This window comes from Ruditapes philippinarum, unplaced genomic scaffold, assembly GCF_026571515.1.
Source record: "Ruditapes philippinarum isolate M1 unplaced genomic scaffold, ASM2657151v2 ctg760_1_1_1_1, whole genome shotgun sequence".
Lineage (NCBI taxonomy): Eukaryota > Metazoa > Mollusca > Bivalvia > Venerida > Veneridae > Ruditapes > Ruditapes philippinarum.
Window position 1 is genome coordinate 245,841 of NW_026853160.1, and position 20,890 is coordinate 266,730.

The 20,890-nt window shown below is 31.3% G+C and overlaps 1 protein-coding gene across 3 annotated transcripts; it reads left to right on the plus strand.

The window, feature by feature from the left end:
- Nucleotides 1-656: 656 nt before the first annotated feature.
- LOC132735594 (LRP2-binding protein-like) lies at nt 657-18,532 on the plus strand. 3 transcript variants are annotated; one of them, XM_060722578.1, is made up of 9 exons: nt 657-790; nt 2,437-2,657; nt 2,972-3,085; nt 5,277-5,300; nt 9,803-9,948; nt 12,825-12,982; nt 15,478-15,649; nt 16,448-16,613; nt 18,392-18,532. In XM_060722578.1, the coding sequence occupies exons 2-9, from the start codon at nt 2,442-2,444 to the stop codon at nt 18,455-18,457; spliced, it is 1,062 nt and encodes a 353-aa protein (XP_060578561.1). In that variant the 5' UTR covers nt 657-790; nt 2,437-2,441; the 3' UTR covers nt 18,458-18,532. The 3 variants fall into 3 exon arrangements, with proteins under 3 accessions (XP_060578561.1, XP_060578555.1, XP_060578569.1); XM_060722572.1 differs by having other exon boundaries at nt 666-790; nt 2,434-2,657; XM_060722586.1 differs by lacking the exon at nt 5,277-5,300 and having other exon boundaries at nt 666-790; nt 2,434-2,657.
- Nucleotides 18,533-20,890: the final 2,358 nt, after the last annotated feature.

The following is a 20,890-nucleotide window of genomic DNA, read 5'->3' on the forward strand; positions in this document are numbered from 1 at the left end:
TTAGGTAATAAGCTATTTACCGACAATAACAAAGGCATAAAACATATTTACTAACATATATATAACAGATCTGAAAGTAAAAACATATAATTAAGAAATACACTCAAAAATAAATTGCAAATGGTATTTTTGCGCTATTCTTAGTTCGATTTGAGCAAGGTCTGTCAAATCAGGTACGTATATTAATATACGTACCTGTTCAAATAGAAATTTTGAAAGACACTGAACTGGGTGAAAAACGTTGCAACGCATTTCTATTTTGGCTCATTTTTTACAATTAGATTTTTTTTATGGAAAAATCAGAATGGGTGATTAATGCGAAAATTTCCATACAAGTTATTAATTTAAAGCTACATCAAATGGAACTTTAATATCGAAAAAAAGTATTTACTGTCCCGTCTTGTCGTGAAGTCCATTTAAGACTCAAATGAAATTTTAAGTCATTCACATGTTTAAAAATTCTGTATTTAATATAAATATCATACATTTTGCAGTGTCTTTCTCGCTGAAAAAATAAGACTCGTATTATTAATCAGGTTCTTTCACATTCTATTTGAACGACCATGTATTAAAGTAATATTAATTAAACGCGTACATAATACACATGCAGTCTCTAGACGAGAACGATTCCACTTATGCACGTTCTGATTTTTTACATTACCTTTAAGGTCGTGACCCATGTAGCCATGGTACAGTGTAATTAATCTCAAAATTGGCTACAGCAAAAATGTAAATTCTGGGTGAACCAAGAAGTGAAATAGGATTTTGCCGTTGGTTATAACGACAAAAGGTTGCTATTTACTAATATGCATTGTTACTTAAATTATTGTTATTGTTTTAAATAGTAATTTAATTTCATGATGTGTAATGTTATCGGACAGATCATAATTTCGGATACAAGAGAAATTATGCTGATCTAACACATTGAAATATTTCATAAATACGAATTGCACTTTCGTAATAGAAATTTAATACTTTATAGTTAAATTACTGGTCAATGTCGATTGATAATCGTTTATGTTTTCTAAATGTTGGAAGGTTATTTATCACTTTATGCAAAATGTTTATTGTAAATTGAATTTCACAAAGTGTGTCAATCCCACACTTTTTCTCACAGGTTTAAGGAAAATAAGGCTAAAACTTCACTATTCTAATTCGTCCATTTGACCCTTGATTTCAAATTTTTTTAAAGGCCTGATTTGACCCACAAGATTTTAACTGGAGGCTCAAATTTTGTTAAAATCGTGGGTTTGCCTTGTATTTGGCAAAAGCAGACTAATAGATTATCTATGTCACTGGCAAAACTTAGTCCATACTGGTCAAAATGACCCTTGGAATTCCATGGCTAGTGGAACCCCTGCAGCCCTACTTTTGGAATGGTGCCGGTACCAGACAGATTGGGGAAAATGCATCGGTTTGACTCAAATTGAGAATTTTAAATCAGATGCAGATATCAAAAGTTTTTTTTAAAGACGCTCGTCCTATGGACGAGTAGCTTCAAATTTCTACTCGTCCTGCATGGCATTCTACTCATCCTGCATTTAGGCATGATTTTCAAAATAAATTTCCCAGATACAATCGACCCTAGAAATTTTCATAAACAGTTTGTTAACACAAATTTAACAAACCAAAACTGAAAATAAAGCTTGTGTTTTTAGGTTATGTATAAATCTCGCACTTTCTAATTTTAGAGCATTGCCAGGCACATACCAGTTACTCCCAATTAACAATGGGTAATATGCGCAACTTATACATAACCTAAAACACAAAGCTTTGTTTCTGATTTTCCAGCATTAAAAGTAAACAAACCGATTATGAGAATTCAAGCTTTCTATTACATCGGCAAATTTTCGCTCGTCCTGCCTGATGAGCATTCTACCATTTTGTTCTTGTCCTGCATCGATCTCTACTAGTAAAAACAAGTGGAATTTTCAATGCCTGAGGTGCCAAATATTACTCAGGGGAAATTCTTTTATCCAAGGAGACATGTGAATTATGCATAATATAAACTTTAAAACGATATATATATATATTATTAATTTTAACTTGAGATTGAAAAAAAATGATAACAATTGTACATCATCATATAATGTTTAGGTGTGAAACACTAAATTAAAAAATGAACTGGGTATGAATATCACTCATGTGATTATCTTGGTTTTTTTAGAAACATCCATTACTGTTTTTGTTTACCTTTAAATTCACCACTATTTTGAGGAATTTCTTAGTGTTATTATGGGAATTTATCAGTCATGAATTGGGAAATTTGCTGTCTTTATTCTCTTGGGAATGGTGTTGTTTTCCGGAATAAGTTAATATATAAAAAAAAAATGCATTTAAGATAGAAAAGGTCCAGGCCCCTTCATATTTCAGAGCAAAAATTTCCTGGTAACACATTAGTTAAAACTTAATATTCACATTTTGTATGTTCAGCAGGCAGTATGGAGATACCCAAGGACCTGTCAGCTGAAAATATCACCTTTGCTAAGGAGAAGAATATCCTGAATGATATAGCACAAGAAACTAAAGATGCTCCTGGGTATGGATGCCTGTCCGAAGATGAGCTCATGGAAAAGGTGGAGAATATCCTTCTAGAGAAAATCAAGGAAGGACAAAAGCAAGCATTCTTTCAATTAGGACTCTTTTATTATGAACAGGTTAGTTTGAGCAAATTTTTTAAGATAGAATATTCAGTTTAGTTGGAGATACTGTTCTCTTTTATGTATAGATGAGTTCAGCAGTTCAACTGTCAATGGTCTTTTGTTTATTAACAAATTAAACTGAACAAATTTGATGTGCTTTATTTAGAACTCAGTGTTCATATAACTTTGAATCGTTTGCCTTTTTTAGCTTTGGGTTTGAATCCCTCTAGAGACTTTTGATCATCTTTCGTGCCATGAAAGAGTCCAAGAAGTTGAGAATTTTACATGAATTATACAAATTGATGTGCTGATTTTTGTCTTGTTTTCAGGGAGTTTATGAAAAGGCGATAGTGTATTTTGAGCGGTCTAAGGATTTCGATTTTCAGTCCCTGTACATGTTGAGCGTGATGCTGTATGATGGCGTTGGCTGTAAATCAGACACGGTAAGTGAAAAAATATTTGTTGATATTGCTGTTGGAATTGTTAAACTAGATGTACTAAAGTTGTTTAGATGTATTGTTACTGTTCTTTTTTGTATGGGCAATATCTTCCCAAATAATAACAATTGGAATCTATCCCATAACAAAAATACATACATCGGAATCTGCTTAAGAAGTCACTTGATATTTTGACTAAAAACAGTCAGTATACAGTTTGAGTGATTTAGCTGTAAAGCGTACATACTATGATATCTAGGGTGTCAAATCTTTAAGGTGTCAAATATTTGAATAAATCAGGAGTTTTACATATAACACCATTAAATCATCAGTTTATACAGTATATCAGAATGCATTGAAGCAAAATTATGGACTGCGAGTGTGGCAGGGCTATAGAATTATAAAAAATGGCAACATGTGCTAAAAAAACTTTTCACTCAGTAATGTTGAAAAATCTTTTGGTTTATGGATTACTACAGAAGATTCAGGTGTGGAATATGAAATTTCATATACATTATTTTAACATATATGCTATGGTATTGCATGGCTCATATTCAATATTTTTAATTCAGGAGATTTTTTATTTAATTGACTTCTAGGCATAGTATTTGGAGCTTACATAAATGAAATATTTTCATAGTTTTCATGTTGTAAAAAAAGAAAAAAGAGTAGTTTAATGTACATTTTGTGCTTAAGATTTTTTTTTAACAATTTACTTAGATGATATGAAGTCAATTTATTTGCTAATTATAAGCTTTAGAGTATATCATTAGAAAACAGTTGTTTAAAATATTATATTGAATATGCTATACATACAATGTTCATCAAATATTTCTTATACATTTATATACAAAATACAAAAAGGTTGTGCCAAAAGTTGTCGCAAAATCACTTTGGTCCATATATATCATCTAATTTTCTCAAAACAAAACTGTGACTTCAATTAATAGAAAAAAATAATATTATAATGGAATGAACAAAATACAACAGTTAATTAGTTTTGTAAAATTTTAGAACTTTAAACTCTAACATTTTTGTGTTCTCTCTATTGCTGTCTTTATAAAGTGTGTGTATTTGGATTTGTTTACCCTCGTCACTTGAAAAGTACCATATTTGCAAAATAAATAAAGTTTATTGGTTTGAATAAATATAATGCTTGGTCATGCTTTGCCAAATTATTTTCAGATTTAGTTTTACATATCTGATCTAATGGCTTCAATATTAAATAGTATAAATTTTGTATTTAGATACCCATATATTTTAATGCTTATCATATACTTAATTTTAAGTTGGTAGTAAATTATTATACTTTTTTTTTAAATTTTAGTTGCATAAATATACATTATTTGCAATCTTAACCTATGGTATTTGCTTTTTGCATGTTTTGCATGTGTATTTTAGAGTTTTGCCACAATAGAATTGGATGCTAAGGTAATTTGTATAGTAAGGGTAGATATGGAATGTAGCTTAACCCTGAAACTGCTGGGTCTAAAAAAGTGATTAGTCTATGCCACCAGTATAGAGCCAGGCCAGCCTGCACATTGATGTAGGCTGAGCAGGCTCTACACTGTAGACTGACATGCTTTAAATTTTCATCTTGATATACCCAAAATAGATAATGGATAGTTTCAAAAACATTGAAGTCGAACTTTCCAATTAAAGAAATTAAGCATGTATAGGGTTATAAAGCCTGAATTTAAATTGATATTTTAGTCCTGATTTTTTTCTTGTAAGGCTGAAAGAAGAAAAGTCATTCATTTTAAATTTCATTTATTTTTCATATATTTTGAATTTATTTGAGATATGTATAATTTTCTGTGTCTCCTGTTAGTTAACAGTTGTACAACTCGTGGCCTAAAATTATTAACTTATAAACCTCCAGTGAAGCATAATTTGTAGGGGTGAAGTACCCTATTCTAAAGGCCCTGGGTTTGAAACCTGGTCAGGCAGCTGATTTTTTTTCATTATGTTACATGCCAATATATAAGCAAAATCTGAAGACATAAGCTCTAAAGTACACCAACTATATTTAACCTATAACATATTTTCAATATAAATATGACATATGCTTTACTGATAAAATTGATCAAGACTTTATGCAGTCAAATTACCCGTTTTAATAACCAAATTTAGTAAAGTTGAGTCTTGTGAAAAAAAGAAATGTTTATTTATGTAGAATTAATGTGTTCATTTTTAGATTAGGAAGACGGCAACTCGAAAGGTAGCAGGAACTGAATGTTGACCACATAGTTTATATTGTTTCTTCATTTCACAGCTTATTTTTTTACTTACCAGAATTTTTGTTATTTCTTCTAGAGTAGAGAATAACGTTTATTTGTTGCCACGGTGCAAGGTGTTGTACCTGCTGTTTAAAGCTCTTATCAATTTTTTTTTCGATGACCAGTACATGATACATGTAGTTGCTAGTAAGTTCTTCTTTCCTTTAGCCCTTCAGTCTCTCTAAACAGGTTCTTATATCACCTTCATTTATTGACTGATACCTTGGATACTTGGTGTGTAAGGTCAAGGTCACTTAGGCTAAAAATAGAATTTTCATACTTTTGCTCACAAAAAAGGTCGTATTAGTATTTTTGTCAAAGCAGTATCAACGGATAGGGAACATCCAATGGTGTTACCAATATTCTCAAGTTTTTCTTTTGCAGTTTCAATATTCTTGAACTGTGGCAACATAATAATGACTTAACTGTAAAATCACTTGAGTGTGTATGAAAAAAAGAGAGTAAAATTTGCATAATGAGCTTACCAGTTGCTTTTGAACTTGTAATTGTTAATTATCATTTTTCAGGGATTTTAAAATAATATATCTGAATATTATAGCTAAAGTTTGAGCACACAGCAGTATAAAGAGTCTAAAATTTCAGACTGACACGGATGTGCTGGCTGCGCCTGGTGGCTCTTTACTGTTGTCATAGGCATTCCATTATTACAGCTTGTGCTTAAAGGTTTAATTTGATGACATTTCAAAGTTGAGAAGAAAAGATAAGAATTAAAAAACATACTAGATTAACTTGACGTAATTGCTAAAAATAAATTGATGGACTCAAATTTAAGTGATTTTACAGAGTTTAAGCAAGGCTTTTAAAATACTTTAGATATATACAATGTAGAGTTATTAAAAATAAGTGCATTTCAACTTTGAAATATACATATATTTGGGAATAAATCATGTAAATTGGTACTGCAAAAAAAGGTATAATTAAATGCATGTTTGTGTGAATATAAACATAATACATGTAAATTGTGTCACATTATTTCAATTAAAGGTACATGTGTAAATATGCACTAACATATTTTGTATTTTTCAAGCCTTGTTGATTATAAATCATTTCTAGATGTAATGCTTGTATAGAATATAATTATGCTTATGTAAAATGCTTTGTGTATAGAAATATTATTTTGCATTTAAAGCTACATGTAGCATAGAATATGCCAGTTTAGGTTAAGGACATGTTAAACATTATCATAGGGCCTTAATGGTAAAGTGTATAAGGTCTCTTGCTTTGAATAACCACTGTTGGTAGAAATCCCTTTGTGGACGTCTGAATTTTCATGTGAGAAGGCTAATTCAGCAGGAGCACAGGTTAGTGGTTCTACTCGTGTTCCTGAAATAATTCACTCGAAAGCACCTGATGTCTACTTTGTCCAATACAGCTGGAAAGTAAGACCCTATGTTGTACAGTTGTAACAGAAAATACTTTGACAGGAGGTGACCTCTTCCATGTCAATTTGACTTAAATTAAAAAAGGAAAATGAAGAAAATGTTTTGAAATCAAATCATACGCTGTTTAAATCTTGAACATTTTTCAAACAAGTATATATTATTGCTGTAACTTATACATTGAGAAATTAAGGAATATTTTTTTAAAAAAGTCATCAGAAAATGTATATGATATTTTCTTATCTGTGTAACATGAATGTTGAACATGGCAAAAATGTTTTCACTTCGGCCACTAACCTTTAGATCACATTTATAACTATGAGATAAGCTTTCACATTTTTAAGGTGAAAAAGACATAAAAGTTGAGCTGTGCCATGACAAAATCAACATAGAGCGTTTGCGACCAGCATGGATCCAGACCAGCCTGCGCATCTGCACAGTCTGATCAGGATCCATGCTGTTCGCTTACAAACCCTATTACAAGTAGAGAAACTGATAGCGAACAGCATGGATCCTGATCAGACTGCGCGGAGGCTCAGGCTGGTCTGGATCCATGCTGGTTGCAAATGCATAATGTTGGTTTTGTCATGACACGGCTCATTTTTGTCACGTTATTACGGTACTAACCATGCTTGACAGCTATTTCCATGTAAAATAGATTTTTCGCCTCCTAAAAGATGGCTTCTTTTACTAGAAGATGATAGTTTACGCTTCTAATTCAGAATGCTTTATAGGATTCACGATTATTTATCATTTTCACTAAAATTTATCATGTTGCAGATTATATATAATACATGTAGTATTATTGTATTTAAACTAATATAAAACAGCACGGTTGTAATGTCGTTTTTCATTGGATAATTGTGATGTTTATATAGTTTTATATACACGGATGCTGCAGTCAGTCAGTTTATTAAGAAATCTCACTTTTTAAAGAAAAAATGAAGTTAATTAATTTGCTGCATTATGAATTGGTTATAAATATTTCTGACATGTTAATTGGCTGTATTTAAACAGTTGTTTGTAATATAACCTATGGCTAGTGGCTGGGATTTTATTTCCAAACAACCGTTTATATATAGTGGGTCATATAACCTGTCACAAATCTTTATAACTAATAATATATAAGCTTTTCAGAGCACTATTTTCATTAGAAACACAAGGAATAAAATTTTGATTTACTTGCATTACTTAGCAAGCAAACAGTTTGTTAAATTGTGTGGTACATTTTTTAAGATGCAAACTCTCAGACCCTGATACGAAAAGTTGTCTCATTTATGTATTGTCATTTATATATTATTTACGCATCAATCAATGTTTTGACTTTCTTAATAAAATGCCACTCTTATATTTAAAGGTAATAAATAGTTTACAGATACCTTTTATAAGCATATGATTGAAATTTTTTGACATGTTTGAAAAATTAATATCGGACTGCATTTTTAACAAAAATTTAAATAGACCATTTTGTTAAAGATATTTCAAATTTCAAGACCCTTATATATTTTACAAAGCATCATGGGAATTAACTAAGTTTGAATCAATACTGTCATATCTAAGTAGACCTATAGAGCAAGATATAACAGTCTTTATTTAATTTAAGGACGAAAATTTGATAAAATCCATTTTGTATCGTCCTTTATTGATTTTCAAAGTGCTGGTTTAGCGTTTTAATGAACATATTCTGATCTTTTAAAATTAATCAAGTTTCCTTTGTTCGATTATGACAAACTGATCGTGATTTTAGATATTTTCAATGGCATGCCAAGATATTTTGGCCATTAAAATGACTTTAAATCTAGTTTTGATTGACATCTTTTATTTGGGTATTATATTGTGAACATGTTATAAATTGGTGTATTGTGACAAAGTTAATTGCCTATGAAATATGTTGCAGTGATATTTTAAAGATAAATTTTAATATTGTCATATATTATAGAAATATCATGGTTTGATAAAAATTACAATACATGTATAATCTTTTTTTACTATTGATAAGAAATAGGAAATGCTTTTTTCCTATTTTATTACTAAAATACATAGACATGAATGTACATGTATGAAATGATTATTATTAAAATGTTTTTCTCTTTTTTATTCCATGACTTTCCTTGAAGCTTTACAATATGTATGTTTTCTAAGTAAAATATCATCTGCATACTTGTGAAATAAAAATGAAGTTCTTTTAAAATTTTTATCCTGCTTTTAAAACTGAGGTGTAAATTGATGGTGTTTTTAATCATTTGATAATTACTCATTTTTAAATTAATTCTGACATGTTAAAAAGCTATCTTCCTAGCTTACAGAAGGTCAGAGATTTTAGTCAGGTGCTTTCAGACTTGAGTCTGAAACTAATACACAGAGGGGTTCACTTGAGAACTAAATCAGGCACAAGTGAAGCTGGACTTAATCTTAAATATTGCATTGGTGTGACCGCCCCTTAAAGCCCAGCCAAACTCAGATGTTTTGTTTTGAAATCTTATAGATGAAGTTTGATTTTTATTGGGAGAGAGAGTTATTTTCTTTATTTTTTTTTGAAGAGCTTGCCTTTATTCTAGAGTAGCTTTAAATATTTCAAATAACTATTTTGAAAAAGAAGCATTTTGTGAATTTTAGTTTTATACAATTATAGGATTTTATTTTCCTAGCATTTATTCATAGCATTTTTCATAGCATTTATTCATAGCATAATTATTTAATGCTTTTTGATTCTTAAAATAATAAGGTGCACTATTTTTAGTATAATTATATTAGTATTTGCATGCTTTAAACAGAACATAATATTACAATCATGTACAGTCTAACTTGTATTAAAAGACCATCACTAGAATTGGGAAAAACATGTATTTGTCCCAAGGCAGTCTCTTATGGGAGATCATTTTATACTGTTATTTTTCAAATGGCTACATAAAAATGGTGGCCTTCAGAGCAAGATGTTTGGTTTGTAGGTGGTCTTTCATTACAGGGTTGACTGTATATGAATTGTATTGTAAAACCATGCAAGAGACATGTAATTTATTGTGTACAATTATCAATGTTTACAGAAAAAAGCTGTTGAATACATGAGGAAGATAGCATTGTCCGATGATAAACGTGTCAAACATTTGATCGGTGCTGCCCAGTTCAATCTAGGTCGGGCATACTTCCAGGGATATGGGGTGGGCAGGCAGTCAGATGTAGAAGCTGAGAAGTAAGTTTAATTTTTTCCATAATTTTTTTTATCCCTTTATCTGTCAAAATTGTGTAATGGATTTGTCCAGCTTTGAAATTGGAACTGTAAATTTAAAGTTTAACGGATTTCAATATTAAAATTAAACTTTGGTTCCCACCAGTATATGGCCAGGTCATACCGCACAGCCGAGTCCTTAGTACACTACAAAGTGACATTTTGAAAAGGCAGCCCTTCGCTTGGGACCAATACCCCTACTTAGGTCTACCATCTTCATTATTGTCTCAGGTTAATAAACCTTCTATGACTCATTGGCCTCTGTACAGTGATCTACTTTCTGGCTCAAAATTAATTTCTTTGGCTAATGCTCTGTGGAAATATCACTGAGGTACATTATCACCACTTCAGGCTTCTAAATTAACCTTTTAGGCCATGACTGGTGGTCCATTACTTGATAGCAAATGTTACTTTTGTGCCTTAATGGGGCAAATGAATACGAATTAAACATAGAATCCATGCATGTGTCATCATAGTACGCAAGTACTTGTTTGTTTTAAAAGCTGACTTAATGGCAGTTTATTATTGAAACATCTTGTTTTCTTCTATGTGTACGTTAAAGGGACTGCACTGAGGTTTTTTGCCATGTCGGGGCTCACAAAATAATTTTATGAGATTAATTAGCTCTAAACCAATAACTTGTGTGCGAAGTTTCAGATCAATCGCTCCCTTCCTTTATCCAGAATGATTTTTAGCTCGACTATTCGATAAGAATAAGTAGAGCTATTGCAGTCACCCGAGCGTCGGCGTCGGCGTAACCACTTATGTTAAAGTTTTTGTAATAGTTCAAATATTTTCAAAGTCCATTGACATATGGCTTTGAAACTTTGCACACTTGTTCACCATCATGACCCCAACCTGTAGACAGGAGGAGGTAACTCTATCAAGCATTTTGACAGAATTATGCCCCTTTTTCGACTTAGAATTTACTTTAAAGTTTTTGTAATAGTTCAAATATTTTCAAAGTCCATTGACATATGGCTTTGAAACTTTGCACACTTGTTCACCATCATGACCCCAACCTGTAGACAGGAGGAGGTAACTCTATCAAGTATTTTGACAGAATTATGCCCCTTTTTCGACTTAGAATTTACGTTAAAGTTTTTGTAATAGTTCAAATATTTTCAAAGTCCATTGACATATGGCTTTGAAACTTTGCACACTTGTTCACCATCATGACCCCAACCTGTAGACAGGAGGAGGTAACTCTATCAAGCATTTTGACAGAATTATGCCCCTTTTTCGACTTAGAATTTCCGTTAAAGTTTTTGTAATAGTTCAAATATTTTCAAAGTCCATAGACATATGGCTTTGAAACTTTGCACACTTGTTCAAACATCATGACCCCAACCTGTAGACAGCAGGAGGTAACTCTATTAAGCATTTTGACAGAATTATGCCCCTTTTTCGACTTAGAATTTACGTTAAAGTTTTTGTAATAGTTCAAATATTTTCAAAGTCCATTGACATATGGCTTTGAAACTTTGCACACTTGTTCAACATCATGACCCCAACCTGTAAACAGGAGGAGGTAACTCTATCAAGCATTTTGACAGAATTATGCCCCTTTTTTCGACTTAGAATTTACGTTAAAGTTTTTGTAATAGTTCAAATATTTTCAAAGTCCATTGACATATGGCTTTGAAACTTTGCACACTTGTTCACCATCATGACCCCAACCTGTAAACAGGAGGAGGTAACTGTATCAGGCATTTTTTTTACTATCAAGCACTAAGAATATTCGAGCATGCTGTCCTACCGACAGCTCTTGTTCTAATTGTGAAAAATAATCCAAAATTGAAAAGCATTACAATACTTTTCACTCAAATTGGGCTAAAATAGTACAAAAATAAATCTTCTATTAAATTTTTATTGTGAATATAATTTTCTAAATAATCTTTTGGATACCTTTCTGTTTAAAATGCCCAAGTTGATCTATGTAAGAAATTCAAATTTTATATTCTTAGCCTTTTGGACCTCAGTGGAGTTCCTTTAATAACTGTAACAGATATTTGTTATTAAGTATTTCATATTTCCAGATAAAACTTTAAATAAAGGATGGGTAAAGTCATCAGAATACATGTACATAGTTTTATTTTGGATTATGTTTGAAGGTTATTACCATAAAGACTTCAGTTACTGTAATCTAAAATTGTAATTGGTTTTTTATATCAATTTATTACAAGAGAAAGTCAGTTCTTGACAAAATGAAAACCTGAGACAGAAATGACTTTCTTTAAATAGACACGCTCTCGCATTTCTATCTCCATTTCTAGAAACCGGCCAGAGGCAGTATTTGAAAAATTGTTTCTGGAATTTGATTTCAGATCAAATTTCTGGTATTTAATTGAGTTTTTGCATGAGATCATTTATGTTTTGTTTTGGCGGAAATTGCTATTTAAATATTTGCAGCAGAAGACAGTTTCATTATATGATTGTGTAATTTCCTGGGTCCTTGTGGCAATAATGTCTTGTTATGTCATATCTGTATGTAGCCAGGCTTGATTTGAAACCTTTTACACAGCTGGTGACAACTTATTCTGGCCGTGCTACCAGTGCTGACTTAATTAAGCCGGCACATCTCGATCATGTTCTGCACTGTTTGCTATTCAGTTAGTACTAATATTTTGAAACTCTCCCATAAAATGATGAATGGTTTCTGTCCAGACTGAAAAATAGACAAGCCCATTGAAGTTTTTTAGTGTGGTAAGGGTAAATTAATGTCATACTGATAAAACTGCGATGCCAAGAGAATAGAGTCTGATTAAACTGCAAAGTGGTGCTCATAGCATCGTCACATTGTTTCATCTCATATTAAATAACATCTATAAACTATTCAGATACTGGCTTCTGGCAGCTGATGATGGAAACCCGAAAGCAAGTGTGAAAGCCCAGTCCACCCTCGGCATGTTTTACTGTAGGGACGATAGTTTAAATCTGACAAAGGCATTCTTTTGGCATTCGGAAGCCTGTGGAAATGGTTCCCTCGAATCTCAAGGTATGTGGCAGCAACTCCTTTTTCTTTTCTTTTTAAGAAAAGAAATTATATTCCTCTTTTTAAATAAGAAATTATTTCCAGTTCTATTTTGCGTTGACTTGACAGTAATGATAATAATGTACTGCAAGTCCTCAAAAATCAGGTTGTTGTCTATGTAAAGTTATCTTCTGTAACAGGAGGCTGTGGTTTCACATAACAAGAGGCTTTCCTATTGCCAAAAAAGTTAAATTCTCCCTCATATTGAGTGACAAATTCCCAGTTCAGGCTGCATTATTTTAAATTTCCTTAAAAGGTTTTTTTTTTAAACTCAGATCAAAAGATAATAAAAAACAGAAAGAAAATAAAAACAGAGGTGAAAAAAACACATTTTATTAATGCTAAATCCTTCCAGCTGGGAATTAAATTCATTTTCAAATTTTATTTTAAATACAAAGCTTCTGTCGCATTAAAATTCCCAATATGGAAAAATTTTCTAATTCTAGTAATGCTGATGGTAGTTCCAAAAATGAAAAAAAATAGCCCAGGAAATTGTTCAAGTATCTTGTGTTACAAATTGACTTTAGATATCTTAATGCAGGTGGAATCCAATCAAAGTGACACTCCCCAAAATTAGTGAAATGAATTTAAAAAAAATATATCAAAAATATGAAAAAACACTCAGGTAAAACTGTTAAAGTATTAGTTGAAATACAACAGAATTTATTATGTCAGTCTCCAAATGTCTGTGCAGTTAATGTCTAAAAAGAGTTTTATACAGATTTCAAACATTGCAGCGAACTTAAATCTATCAATTTTATGTGCCTAAAGTTTGATTAAATTACTTTATTTATTCTTTAAGCAACATTTTATGCATTAAGACAATTTTTAAGATTAAAAAGGGGAGCTGTGGCCTAGTGGTTAAGGTGTCTGTCTCTCAACCCAGAGATCATAGGTTCGAGCCTTTAACTTGGGTCACAACCAATTATTTCTTCATATGACACCAGTACTGGTTGGTTCCAGGAAGTCGACTCGAAAGTGATAGATATAAGTTGCAAGAACTTGTTTCGCAATCGGGCTAAAATAAATATCTTTAAACCAAAAAAAAACACAAACAATATTTCCTACTGTATGTTAACTGTATGTAAAGAGTGCCTATGCATTACCTTTATATTTTTCAGTTTTATATCCTGTTAAAGTAATATGTGGAACAGAATTAAAACTGTGTTAACTATGTTAAGAAACTAAAACAATGACCTTCATTGCAACGCAAAAAGACAATGGAATAAAAAACAAAAACAACCATTCAATTATGAGACTGTGATTGTTTTAATTATATGACATTAGTTCTCTAAAAACATTCTACAAAAGAAATTTTAGCTTTAATAATCATGAATTGTTTCAAAAATCATCAGAACAGAATGATAATGATGAAAAAAATGTACAATCTTGCATGATGTTTCCTAAAATGGGAAAAATGATATCGTAGAAACATTAATTTTTTTCTCCCAAGATTTCAGGATTTAATTAACCCAACTATCAGAAAGAAGCCAAAAGAATATTTAATGATTTTTATTTGATAATGGCATGAGAATGTTTAATGATTATTGTTGATTGAGGCTTTATATTACAGTTTTACCATAAATTTAGACAACCTTGATTTAAAAAAAAAACAAACAAACAACATAATTATATTAAATGACAAGTAAAATGTCTTTTGAAATCAATTCTTGCATTAAAACTGCAAAGTACGTCAAGCAGGTACAGTAAATATTAATGGAAATGAAAACTTGCATGGACAACAAAAACATCCATGCACAGGCCGCACATTTTTTTAGGGTTTTAGCATTAAATGCATGCCTCTATTTTTATCAAACAAGATTGATATGGGATGGGATTTGTTATCTTTGCTTTTAAGGTTAATCAAATAAAACATAACATAACAGTTTTATTCACCATTGTATTTATAAGAACTCTAGTTCTTGGTTAAAGACTTTCTGTTACAATTTAAGCAGAAAGAGAGATATTAATATGGCACTTGTGAGATAGGGTTTACATTGAATTCTTAAAGGGACTCCACTTTACTTTTTTGTCATGAAGGGACTGGTAATTCTAAGGTAGATGTCAGTCTATATGAGTAACTTGGTTGCAAAGTTTTAGATAATGCAATAACTCTGTTTTTCCAGAATATTCATTTTTATTGTGCAAAATGACTTAAAAATTAAAGTTTCTCTGAATAGACCAAGGAATCACACTAAATATTGACTTTCAGTTGCATTCCGTGTATAATTCTTTGTTTTCTGTTTCTTATTTTACCATTTTAAGTGCCCCTGTTGATCTTCAAATGTAACGTTTTTTGGCTTTACACATCAGTGGAGTTCCTTTAATGGGCATTTTTTGAGATCATATCATCAAAAATCATCCAATATTCTGTGTATTTGATCAAGTATTTAAAGAGGTGTAGGTTTTACAGAATGATAACTTGTTCAATATGAAATTTATGTACATGTTTTATACAGGAGCCCTTGGTGTAATGTACGAGTATGGAGTGGGAGTGAGAAGTAACAAAGATTCTGCCTATGTTTGTCTGAAAGAGGCCTCAGACAGGGGAAATGTGTACGCCATGGGAAACCTGGTAGCTAATTACTACAAGAGAAAGCTTTACACCAAAGCTGCAGATCTAGCTTCCAGGTAATATAAATAACACATTTCTGTTTTCTTCTTTCTATTTAAGTATGCAGCATTTGTTGGTTCCACTATCAATGTCTAAATGTTGACTAATAGTTAGGTATTTACGTTTTTAAATGTTCAAATACCTTGTGAGAAACTTACCAGCTATTGTCAGCAGTTGGATATCAAGACATTCTTTGTCAACCTGTTTGCTGTTTTCAACCTGTTTGTCAACAGCATCACTGATTGTTTCGTAGATATCAAGGCTTTTTTGCTCAAACCTATGTTCCTGTTGACCTTCCATTAATAGGACTACAAACTTGCATTTTGTAAGTTTTAGTCTTTCAAATTTGTTTCATGTCATTCTTCTTAAAATACTGCTTTAAATGTTAAATGTGGAGAAAATGGCATTTATTTCTGGATAAAACCGGTTTGTACTGGTACTGAATACAGTCACTAAATTCTTGTAACTGGAAACTGTTGACTTGTTGCTTAAAAAAATTATAAACAGGAACTTCAAGATTACTTTTAAGCTTTCTGCATAACTAATATAATGTCTGATGTATTGTGAAATTCTTTACCCACTTATCCTCCTAAATTTTACAAATGGACTTGTCCAGCTTCCATTTTTGGTGTTGTCCATTAGCAATTTTAGAATTATCAAGATGGAAAAATGAAGTTGGTCAGCCTACAGTATGAAGCCTAGTTTAACTACTAGGATATTCAGGCTGGACAAGCCAAAGGTTGTCATCTTTTAGTTCAAGTATTCTAAAGGTTAACATCTATAAGTGAGCAAAACTTGATTTACTGTATTTACAGGGTTTCACAGTTGTCTGATGTAGGGCTGATTTCAAAAGAGACAGATTGTCTTCCATCATTCATCTGTAAAGGCATTGCCATGTCCTGTTTTTACTATGCCAGATGTTTGCATGCAGGTCATGGGGTCAAGAAGGATGAAAATGAGGCTAAGAAGTACTACTCTAGGGTAAGATAGATTAGTTCAATAGTGATGAAAGCTTGAAGCTCATTTGAACCACTGTCTGGTACTGAAACTAACAAACATGAATGTTACATGAGGAAACATGGTTTTGACCTGCGTAAGGCTCAGACCAATGATCCCAGGGTTGAGAGGCAGACACCCATACCACTATGCCACTGCTCCCATTAGGGCAAGCTAAAGGATAGAGACTTGAAAAATCTCAATTGCTTCAATATAAGAGGTGCCTCTGACTAGGCACTCACTGCTGTTGGTTAGACTTTTGCTAAAGATATTTTCATATCTTTATATGAAGCAGCTATTTAGCCAATCTATCAAAAAAATATACAGTTATACTGAGGTACCTGTCAATATCAGAAATGTTATACAGAAGGGCCACACATTTGCAGTATTTATCTGCCAGTAAAGGCACACACCTTAACTGTATTTCTGTCACTTACAGCCAATCAAAGACATGAATTTACGTCATGTAGCAACAGTTGTTTGCCATTTTGAAAACTTTTAATATATCATATCAATATACATGTAAAGCACCAGTACCATTATAGCAGGAAAGATCGAGTTATGCTTATTTTCTCTGTTTAAAGCTAATCATTAAACATGGTTGTACAAATTCAATGTATAGTGATATTTAATAGTATAAGAATACTGCTTGTCAGAAATTTTCGTAAAGGGTAGGGACAATTTTGGTTAGTTTTGGATGCAGAATTCTGATCTTTTGCCTGTACACAGCCATTGTTATGTCTTATGAACTTGGCATATATTTCTGTGTAAGGGAGAATACACCAGAATCAACTCTATGATAAGATGACTGCATTCATTTTTACAAGTTATATACCTTTTACTAGTCTTACATTTAACACTTAGCCTGATGACTTTGTGTATTTGATTTGCTCCACTTTAAATCTGGAACAGCTATTCCATCCAAAGTTTCAGGAATTTCAATATAAGATTGCAAATATTGAGCTACCAACAGTATAGAGCCTGGTCAGACTTCACTGATGTAAGACTGGTCAGTGACTGTATACTGATGGTACAGGCTAATTACTAAAGATTCTAGCAAGAGATTAGGTTATGAAATCTAGATAAGAAAACCTAATTGGTCTTAAGATTAAATTAAGGTGCTTGTTACCCAAGTTTTCCAACTAAAAACTCTGGTTATAAAATTGGTAAAATTTGTCAAATGGGCAGTTGAGTGTAAATCAACTTCTTCTGTGCAAAACTTGTACCACATTTCTTTCAAGATTTCATTGACAACTAAATTTTCACAAATGGATTGTCATCTGATGATGTACCCTGACATATTTTATTGGGATTTACAGATTTTATCTTTTGTTAAGCTTGTCTGTTCCTCTGTATGACTGCTGAGGTGTTGTTGTCATTGTTGTCATCATGCAAAATCTTTAATGAAGTCCATTTTTCAAACATTGTAAAAGTTATCATTATGAAACTAATGGCATACAAGAGTTGTGCTAATCATGACAAGGTGCAATCTTCAGACAAGAGGCATAATTCTGAAAGCAATATTTTTGGAGTTATGTCTCTTTTTAACTTAGAATTTTTAACACACGAGCGTTAACACTGCATGCAGTGCTCTTGTGTGTGTTTTTGTTTGTTTCTTTGGGCAAATATTGCTCCTTTTTGTGATATTATCAGGAAAGCAGGTTTTGTGATGATTTATTGTCACTTATTATCCTTATTATGAAATTGTGATTTTTAAAATGTTTTAAAACATTCAGATTTTTTTAAAATTTTATTTCTTACAGTGTTACCAGTTTGATCCAGATGTTTGTGCCAGCCTTCAGAATCAGACTCAACATGGTAAACTATAGAATGGATAGCAAAAAAATATACCTCCCTCAATTCTATAAATAGAATATAGGAAAATTAAACATCACAAAAATAACTTAAAAAACCAAAACAGACTTGTCGTCAATATTATTTTCCAACTGTCTTAGGAAGGTAGAAGAGTGTAAATAACAGTGAACCAATCTGCAATTGTGCTAAAATGTGATAATAATAAATTCAAGCTGCCAAATATTTTCTCTGCTGATAATCTGTGATCAATTTTCGGATTACAGACCCTAATGGCATACACACGCTGCCATATTGGAATTGTCTCAAATAATGATATGATTCCAAAAAGACCAACCACACGCGTACATTCAATTATTTTTTATTCAAATCGATTTCGAACAAGTATGTTCTTCGTCAGTGAATAAACAGGAAGTGAATCAATTTAATTTAATTTTTTTTTTCTCAAATAATGATGTAACTTTTGGAAACACCCTGTATCTTGACTTAAAATATATATTAGGGAAGCGAATAAAAAAAGTGAGAGTAAAATTGGGATTATCATAATATCAAGTGACACCAGTCAATATTTACCTATTCATTAGGGTCTGTAATCCTGTATCTTGCAAATATATATGGTTAAGAATTAATTTTAAGGTTGTTTTGTTTGTCTTTTATTTTTATGAATGCTGAAATATTTGTTGTTTGTTTTTCTTGATTTTCTTCAATTTTTCTCATTTTTGAGAATATTTTAGAATATTATGTTTAAATTGAAGTGATAGGAATATGGTTAATTTAATCAGATTTTGAAACATCTATTTGCTGTTAAGTGTTAAATATACAATTTGAATTTTTATTTAAATATATAATTATGCATAATTGTTAAGAATATAGCATTTTTCTGTTATTTCTGCAAGTATTTTGAAAGATATATTTAGCAGTTTTTAAAATTTTTGATTATGTATTATGGAAAAATTTAATGTTTAAAGATTTCTTTTTATATCTTAGAAAATAGTGCTTTTTTCTGTTTGAAAGTTCCTGACAAAATTATAGCTACTGTCCATACCATGTTTAATAGTTTGGAATAAGCAAAAGGGATATCATATCAATGGATGCCAAAGATTTTTAGTACCAGCAGTTTTATATTTTATTTTTTAAATTTTTTCTCAGTATATTTTAGTGTGCTTGCATTTTAATCATATGCAAGCAGTTTTTTTTTTTCTTGAATGTTGAAAATGGGTTTATTTTGATGAAAATTGCAGTAGTTTACGTTAAAAATTTCCCCCTTTAAAAAAGGCCCCCCGGGGTAAAAATTTTCAAAAAAGGGGGCTATTATTTTTTTTAAAACAAACCCTTTTTTTTCATAACAAAAGTGTTTGGGGAAAAACATTAAAAAATTTTAAAACTTTTTTAGTTCATATTTTAATATTTTTTTTTTCTATGAAATTTAAAAAGGGGTTTCGAATTTATTTTAATAAATTGTGTATTTTAATTTTTTGAGTTTTACACTGATGAGTAGATTTTCCTAATCAAAAAAACCTAGGGGGGCCCTTTAATTTGGGGAGGGGATTTTTTTTGGGAAAATTTTTCGGTATTATGCTGTTACAGTTCTGAAATGGGGCGGAAAGGGGGGGGTATTTTGATTTTTTGAACCAAATTTTTATGACAAAAAAAAAAGGCTAAAAACCTTTTTGGAACTCTTTTTTTTGAGTAAAAAAAATTTGGAAAAAAAAAATTTTTGAACATTCAAAGCATTTTTAAATGACCCCTGAAATTTCTGGGGCAAGGAAAAAAATTTACAAGGTTTTTGGACCCCCTTTCCCTTTTTACAAAACCAAAGGGAAGGGGGGTTTTTCCCCGACCTTAAACGGGGGGGAAAAAATCTGAAAAGGGAAAAAAAGTTTGTTTTTTTTTCAGAATTTTAAAAAGCACAGGACACCCTTTTTTTTTCAACACCCCGTAAGAATGGGAAAGCCTTTTGAAAAAATGTGTTTAAAATATTAACTGGAATTTTTTATTTCCCTTTCTTTGATGTAAAATTTTTTTTGTAAATTTTTTATTATTAAATATATTATTTTATCATATTTTTCATTAAATTTTCCAAAATTTTTTGGCGGCCCCTAAATTTTTTAAAACAGCATGGGTAAAATTTCAAGTGTTTTTTGTTCTGAGGGGCAGTGGGGGGCCCAAGGGGCTTTTCCCATAAAATTTTGTTTCCCAAAAATTTTCCCCCAAACCCTTTGTTCCCTCCTTTTATTTTTTAATTTAAAGTTTATAATTTTCAATCCTTTTAACTTTTATGATTTTTGTGATTTATTTTAATGGGTTTTGATTTTATGAATGTCTGTTTTATAATCGTCTGATAGTGTGGGTGATTGTAGAATAAGTGGTGTCAGGTTGCTAGTAATATATTTTTAACTAAGAAAATGACCAAAAGTACAATTTGAAAAATCAATGTCAGTGGGGAAAAA